The 8,552-nt window shown below is 42.6% G+C and overlaps 1 protein-coding gene across 1 annotated transcript in view; it reads right to left on the bottom strand.

Moving 5' to 3' along the window:
* Positions 1-1,279: 1,279 nt before the first annotated feature.
* Positions 1,280-8,552, bottom strand: part of LOC104290658 (25-hydroxycholesterol 7-alpha-hydroxylase) — a 21,204-nt gene continuing 13,931 nt past the window's right edge. The window contains exons 5-6 of the mRNA XM_009889781.1: positions 5,956-6,134; positions 1,280-1,873 (exon numbers count right to left, since the gene is read on the bottom strand). Coding sequence (XP_009888083.1) covers positions 1,577-1,873; positions 5,956-6,134 — 476 coding nt within the window. The 3' untranslated portion in view covers positions 1,280-1,576. The remainder of the gene's footprint in view (positions 1,874-5,955; positions 6,135-8,552) is intronic.

The raw sequence follows: 8,552 nt of genomic DNA, 5'->3' as shown, positions 1-8,552 counted from the left end.
GCCAATCTCTGAAAGCCTTTCTACTGATGCTGATGCTTATTTAGGGTATGTGCTTTACAGGAACAACTAAACAGGCTTCCTCACAAATAACAATAAATAATTCTAATCCTTAGTATGTACGTAAGAGTTTCCATCCACAGGCCATCAAGTACTTCAGAGATGACTAAAATTTCTGATTTTAAAAGACTTACGCTGGCACATCCCAAAGAGAGATGTTTTTTTGGGAACACAAGGTAAGGCCCACAGACATGGCTACTCTCCCATCACAATCATCTTGGCAAACTGAGACTGGACAGCCACGAGAATCCCCATCAGTCTCTGAAGTGATGGCTGGGAAGAGAGACAGGCTCTAAAAATCTCAGATCTCACGCACTAGGAAATTCATTTTTGAAGCAAGAGCTGGTCACCCAGTGAAGCAGGTTGGGCAACTGGTATACAGAGAACTTCTGTGGCTGCCCAGGGTTTTCACTTGCTCAAATTTTGGCCCCAGAGAAGAGCCTATTTTCCAATTTGTAGCTGGCCAAGTCTCCAAACACAGGTCACAATACTCTGCCTCTGCGTAACTTAGACACAGTAAAACACTATTAAGAAGTGGTTTTAGATACTACGGTTGCCCTCGAAGCCCTCTTCTTTTGCCTTTTTGAAGAAACGAACAAACACAAGAAACGGTCAAAATAAACACACGAACATGTTACTGTGAAAACAGTGAGACAAACAGAAGGTAATTTGTGAGATGATAGAATAATTTCAAAGAGGCTCATATATTTTCCCCCTGAAGAATATACCTTTTTTTTTTTGGCTCAAAATAGATATTTAGGCTTGATCCAGAGCCTATTAAAATCAACAGAACCTCCCTCTGACTTTAAATGACTGCAGGAAAAAATCACAGATTTTAATTTCTTTGCAAAAAAGAAGAAAAGCAAAGCATTCACCCTCAGTACATAAAACTGAAGTCAGAAATGTGTTGCCAGTAAGACATTCTTGCAAATCATCCACCACCCCACACAGCTTCCATCACATCTCCTAACTAAGGGCTAAGATACTCAAGACCATGAAGGGAACAGAGTAAATAAAACATTAGAATAATAATTCTAAAAATTCTTTCACCTCCTAGAATTAAGTTCCCCATTTCTTACTACTATGCTTCTACGAGCAGATGCAGAGATGCCTCCAGATGGTGGGTGTATGGGACCTCCCAATCTAACCCCTGTGACAGAGGGCTGCTGAGCCCTTTTCCCATTTAAATGGCCTGGATTCAGCTTGATGTCACCCTCCCTGTAAATCCTACTCAACTCATGGCCAAGTGTATGGTGACTTGTTGGGACCTCTTGTAAGGATATTGGGCTATTATATATATCTTGTCATCTCACCTCACTTGTCACAACTCGGGCAGGACCAATTGAGGTTGCGTGTCCCCACATCTGGTATCTACCTCCAGCCCAAGGGCTTTTCTCCTTAGCAACAAAGAGGAAGGAGGTAAAAGCAGAGAGGGAAAAGGAAATGTTTCCAAAAATACAAAGCTGAGTGATGAAAGAGAGCAAACATGGAGATTAGTAGAAGGCATATAGGCAGCCGCTCACTTTCTGAAGGACCTTAGCTTGTAACGAAAGTCAATATCAACGTCTGGCAGGAGGATACCAAGGCCCATACGACTGTTATCAAGTCTGACAGCTTTGTTTTCCACTAGTTCTACATCGAAATGAGCCAACAGTAAGAAGAGAAACATCTTCATCTCGTTCATTGCGAGGAACCTCCCTGGACACATGCTGATCCCCGAGCCAAAGGGCATTAGGAAATACTTCAGTTTTCTTCCTCCTTTGTAGAACGTGGTTTTCTTCTTGCCATTCTCTATGTATCGATCGAACTTATACTCCTGAAAATAAAAGAGAGAGAGAGCGTGATATCTAACAAGGCAGCTACATGAGTTGCTTTGTTTGCACAACAGTAACGCTTCTGAAACCCAGAAAATAAGATAAGGAGGAAGACAAGGAGCTGACAGCTTCTCCTTTTTAGTTGGTACCCTCAAGTTTCATTAACTCACATTATCTTCCCTGCAAAGAACACTCCTTAAATCCACTTACTTAGCTTAGCTCTTTTACATCAAGCTCCTTCAAGTTCCACGTCTCATCCACTGAGTGTCTGGCCTATATTGATTGTAATTAGATTTTGACCGCTTTGTAGCAGGGACAATGAACCTTAGTGGAAGGACAATTTTCTTGTAAAGCATCATACGCGCTCAGTGTGGTACATACATCATGAATAAGGATAATCTGCCAAATTCTGCAAATGCCTATGAATAAATGAATGCATTGCACTGATCTTGTTCTTGCAAGCTAGAGCAAAATCCATCCTTCTTTTGCACCCAGTGGTGCAGATTATTCGAAAACCAGACCCGATGCTTTGCAGTCAATTTTCCCTTCAGCTGGAGATGGTTGCTGCTTAATTTGCCACATCTGACCTTCAAATGGTTTGCTCCGGAAGCTGTGCGCAAAGCAGGACAACTATATAGAAATGCCAGACAACAATATAGAAATGCCAGAGACTGACCATTGCAAAGAAGGTGCTTTCAAGTTGCGCTTGTAACCTACGTTCCATAAATTGAACATCTTTCGGACTATTTTCCAGTAGCAGGATCCCCATTTAGAGATAATTCATGTTTTTGAATGAAGGAGATCTGGCATCCTCACTCAGTCAACGGCAAATTAACCACTTACAAAATCCTCCTGCATGCTTTGAATAAAAATGACAGACACTTCTTGCTTATGGTCACTCATTAGCATTTGTCCTGCTTTGCATACATCTGCTATAGCAGCAGCCATTTGGAGCTGGCTGGGAACAAGTCAGTCAGACAGAAACCAACCTCAACTGATTAAAAAAACCCACACCACGATGAAAAATACACTGATACCGATCTGCCCATTAGATTAAACGCTCTGAAAACCATGTACTGCAGGTCTTGCTGTTGAGAAAAAACAGTGGCAGGGGAGGTCGTCTATGAGAAAGGGAACAAGTACAAGGTGCACTGGAGGGGATGTAACTTTGGTGTTGAAGAACTGGAGCTTGTTTCTCTAAATGGCAGAGGCCTGGATTTTCCACAAAGATAGAGGTGATTATGCATGTGTTTCCACTGACAAATAATTCTTTTCAGTCTCTCTGAACACCCTAGCCAAAAGGAAGCGTGCCGTTTTTTTTTCCCCGGTAAGTTACTGTTTCATTTGAAGAAGCACAGTAAGAAATGAAAGCCCAGAATACCACTTCCTTAAAAATTCACTTCCTGAAATGTAAATCCTGCTGGTCTAAAAAAGCACTGCTATATATGAACTGCAATAGCTTAAAAAAACCAACCCAACCCAACCCAAACCAGAGCTCTTCACTTTGCTGGAATCTTTCCACAAGGTGCACTCCTGGCGTCTGGAGCAATTAAGAACTGTGCTATTGAAATCATAGACATACTGGGTGAAACCTTATGCTTTCTTTGTCATCTTAAGAGCCATCTGAGAGCTGTAATTGCTTTTAACAAAAAATAAATTGGTGTCTAAGGAATTGGGAAGCAGAAAACAAGTGTGAGACAGGAATGGAGCCAATGACAATGACATCAAACTCGGGCTTGTGCTGCTGAAGCCCCTCGGATTGGTCCATAAAAGCTAGTTCTCTGGCTAAATAAGGATCAGTTTTTGACAATAAAGGAACTTTCAGGCATGCACAAAACCTCCTTGAAAGAGAGAGAGTGGCTGATGACAAGGAAAAGGTGATGACACTGAGCAAGAACTGGTGAAGAAGTTCTGAGTGGACGGCCTGCTAAAAGTATTATGAAAACTGAGCAGCCTCATGTGATTGATATAGGTCTCTCTCTGCCACATCTGTTTGTTTGGGAAGCCACCATGTAGGGTCTCCCGCAGGGTTTCCTGGTATTTCGCTCTATGGGATTTGCAGAGTTCATTTACTGAGCTCTGTAACTAGACGAGTTAGGATTTAGGGGTTCACTTATCCACTTTATAGAAAACCCACTCATTTATTTAGGTTTTGAAGAGTGGAGAAAGAGGTCAACAGTACATGCTTACACTTACACAATATGGTGCCAAAGCAGAAGATAGCTTGAACTTAAATTTATGTATCCAGGAGAAAAGCATTGCTACAAAATTATCTCGTCAAGCTGCCTGTTTTCCCAGGAAAGTTTTCCCTAAATACATGACAAGCTCAAGACTGCACCTTTCAAAAAATTCATTCTCCATCTCTATCTGATCCTCAGTAGTTATTGTTGAAAGCACACTGCATATTTTAAGAACCAAACAGAACAGTGATTTCCCCACTTTTCGAGAGGGCCCATGTGCTGAAATCAATGTACTGCAATGTGTGGATTGCTCATTCACTATCAAAAAGATAAAATATATGAACTAAAGCTGTACTGTGAAAGCTGAGCAGAGCTGATACTAAGCAGATATATTCAAGCAATGGAAATATGGTAATATATTCCGGCAATTATTGGATAAGGGAGGGGATTAGTTTCCACACTGATGCTTTTGGTCTAGAACTTAAACAAACAGATGGACTTTTGACAAATCAATAATGTTCTCCAAAATAAAGTGTTAAGAATAAAATGAGAAAAAGCTTATTTGTTAGTTGTTACTTTTTAAAGATAGAAATATTAATCAACTATTTGCCAATATATGGATGTTACTTTTTAAGGATAGAAATGTCAATCAACCATTTGCCAATATATGGATTATTTTTTAAAACCCTAATTTTCTCAGCGGGCTCTGTCTTCAGTTTTGGGTGGGGACAGCCAGCTCCTCGATATTCTTTCCATTTTCACGGCTCCAGTTTTCATCCCGGTGACGACACCTTACTCCTGCTAACTCCGACACGCTCCACATCTCCTCTCACTGAGGCTGGTGGAGATCCCGCACAGTAAGATGCTGTCCCTCACCAACAAGGCACTTGAATCTCATCTTTCCTCTGCAACCTCGTATCCTTAAATTCATGAAGGGAGAGTCTCAAGGAGCAATGCCTCTGACATGGGTTTTCTATAAACACGTAAAAAGGTCCAGTTCCCTTCTTCTTTGGCTCAAATGCCAAGGATGGAAATCAGCGTGGCTGGGAGACAGCCATTTGCTCAGGACAACGTGGATGAAGAACAGATCAGGTATGAGCTCTTGCCTCTTAGGCAGAGGAGGCATTTACCAGCCTCAGCGTGCACCCTCGCTCTTCCTCCATGGCACCCTGGGCTGGGAACAGCAATTCGGGGGAGCAACCTAGCCGGGACAAGGACTATTCAATTTGCATGCAGGTGGTGAACTTCTGAAGCTGTATTAAGGCTGAGGCAGGATGGATTAATTTCGAGTCTTTGATATTCATTAACTCGAGCGTCAGAGAAAAATACAAGGAGATGACACAATTACCCTCCGAGCTTCGCTGCAGAGCAACAGCTTCACTGCAGAGCAACAGCTTCACAGTCTCAAGTTCACAACACTCTACTAATTGATCAAGAAAGGGTGAATCCCTACAAAGGGAGGTGAAAAAGCATAAGGCTCAAGTAAGACACTGCTATTATAGGGCTTCAGAAAGTCAATGAAGCTTTGGGGGCACTTAGCTAAATGGCTCACATTATTTGCTATTTAAACCACCTTCTATTATTCAGCCCTCCTTGGGTATCAAATGATCCACTGCCAAACAAAACCCACATTTAGCCTAAAGTTTATGGTAGTCAATGTGCAATTGTCAATTCCTTTGAAAGCAGTCAGTCAGTCTCATCACCATATTTCTCTCTTCAGGCCATGAATCCTTTGACCTATAGGGCTCTAGAAAATACATCTGAAAGTAGGAAGATTTGTTCCACAAGAAGGAACAGCAGTAAAAAAAAAAACAAAAAAAACCCCAACCAGAACTCAGATCACAAAAGGCTTGGCTGCTGCCATGCGCCTGGAGTAGGAAGAGTAGCACCAGCTGAATGTTTACCTTAGGATCTTCATAGACCTCAGGGTCCATGTGCAAAATCTGCGGGTAAAGGGCTATCCAGTCTCCTTTCCTCAAGCCGACTTCTTGATTCCCTTCAAGCTTGAGAACAAAATCCTCCTGGCTGATGCGAATGTTCATGGAGGACGAGCACATTCGTAAACTCTCGTTTAAGGCACTCTCTGCGATTAAACAAAAGGCGGGGGGGGGAAGCGTCAGAAATATGGAAGATGATTGGGAGTTATACAGGGCTACAGCTGCTGAATCTCGACAGGTTTAGTAGGGCAGGCTAAAAGGAAAAAAAAGGAAAAAGAAAACACAAAACAAACATAAAGCAGGGACCAGGAGGAGGCAATAAACAACCCCGCAGGGCTGGGGTGGGGAGCCACGACACTGAACCTCCCGATGTGATTCTCACTGATGGTGCTGAGAAATCCTGTCGGCTGTAGGCAGCACCGATTTTGGGGTGGAAAGTCATTATTCAGGCATCACGTTGAAAACAACGCCATCAAAAGACACAAACGCTTTACGCATTTACATATACTTCAGAGGTTACAAGCAAATACCAGCGGAAGCATCCACGGAGCTATTTAGCTTGCCTTTCAAAAGCTGTTGGATGTAATGGCAGGGCTATATGTTAGAAAAAATCGTTTCGCTTGTTAATTCCATAGTCATTCTGAGGATTTTTAAATTTATTTATTTTGTTTTCAATGCGCTACGCCGCCAAATGATAGTGTCTGTTATGGTCAGAGTGAATGAAAGCAATTCATTATTTGCCTGGTAATTTTAAGAGAGAAAGACACTTTTAACTGGCCAAGAGAAAACAAAACATAGTCCTTTCAGGCTTAGGGAAAGCAAGATTTTTGTCTCCACCATCACATCCTGGAAGGCTCCAGAAGCTGAATGTCCTTGCTTTCCCAGTGGCCTTCACCTTTTGCTCCTAGCACGACAGATTTTATGGCTAATTTCCGGCAATTTATCCTGGCAGTTTGAGGAGGAATTCCTTTGGGAATAATATGCATAATTTGCATAAATCATTCTGATAGCATGTATATCAGCATGTAGCTCCTGTCTAGGGCTGCATCTCTCACTTTGTAATCAAAACTGACTATTTTTCCACCAGCGTGTATGGGCGCTGTTATATGTGACTTGATTCCTTCTAATCATCAGTGTGAAAAATAGCCTAAAATAGGGTTTCATTTGCACATAATAATCCATTTGTGTCTGCATTTATGTTCTCTGATATCAAATAAGCCTTCTCTAAGTGTTCACCAAGGCGCTGTAACTGCTGCACCCAAAAGGTTAGTTTATCAGAGGCAGTAGCTACCCAGTGTAGATGCCTCTGAAAAAAAATAATAACAAACGTTCTTTCACTAAAAATTAAATCTGGTGCAGCATGCATAGCAAATAAAGTGGCCCTGGATGCTTTCTTGCAGGAGGTTTTTCCTTAAGCATGCATTTGTCTAAAGAAATGAGGCTGCGGTCAGCTTTGTGTGGCCAGCACCGTGATTCAATGTGACGTACAGTGAGTCTGTGCATATTCTTTTGGACTGCCTTCGTTACTATAATCAGGCAGAGTCAAATCGGCTTGTTGGTGACGAAGCCAGAAAAGAACCCTGGTTCCAGAAGATGGCCTCTACTGCGGATAGCCACAAGGCACCTGACACGATAGATTTCAACTGGCAGCGCTCTGGCAACAAAACTTTACGTGGTACAAAGAAAGGGTCCAGCCTCCGCTCCCAGACTGTCTTCAACCCGCGGAAAATGAGGCTGGTAACTCCACACCAGTTCACCATTTGGAAATGGTGGCAACATACGTAGCGACACCAGAAATCAAACGAGAAAGGGGGAAAAAAAAAACCAAACCCAAAAGAAAAATAATTATTAAAGCGCCTCTGCGAACTAGCAGCTTTACATTTAACTGCCCAAGCGATGCGGTCACATCCTATCGGCGGACATCCTCCCAGAAAGCACAGCAGTCCCTGCCCGCTGCCGGATCCCAAATGACAATTGGGCAGCATATCTTATGCAGAAGTTAATCACAATAATGGAGCACAAAGTGTGGCTTAGCGGTCAGATCGTAAATGACAAATCTGTTTTACCTTCCAGTACCAGTTATGTGAGGAAGGCGAGCTTGGCTCTCGCTCTGAGCGATCATGCCGATAATCATTAGATGACAAAAGTAATGAGTCACATTATGATCAACAAAGGAGAATGGAGCTTATATGGCTTCGCAGGCTCACATTAAAAAAATAGACAGTCAGCTTTCCACAAACGCCGGAGCTATACGTTGAGAGGAATGACAACTGCACAATAAAATTGCAGCCTTTACTTGCAGTTGTCATAGTTCAGCAGACACCAGCCATCGCCGCTGACAGACCAGCTGGGTAGCTTGGGAGGCCTTCCATTCTGCACCGTGAGGTACAGTAAATTATCCAGCACGGTAGAGCAACATCTGTTTCTGTGCTTGTGCCGAACAAACAAGGCAATTTAAAGCATACCAAGGGATAACCAAGCAGCAAATGAACATGACCCTCATTTCCCGCCCCCCCCACCCCCCCCCTTCTTACAAACACGAGAAGCTAAACTTCACTGTGGGA

This window comes from Charadrius vociferus, unplaced genomic scaffold (genome assembly GCF_000708025.1).
Source record: "Charadrius vociferus isolate BGI_N301 unplaced genomic scaffold, ASM70802v2 scaffold167, whole genome shotgun sequence".
NCBI lineage: Eukaryota > Metazoa > Chordata > Aves > Charadriiformes > Charadriidae > Charadrius > Charadrius vociferus.
This window is presented reverse-complemented; position numbering and strand designations above follow the sequence as displayed.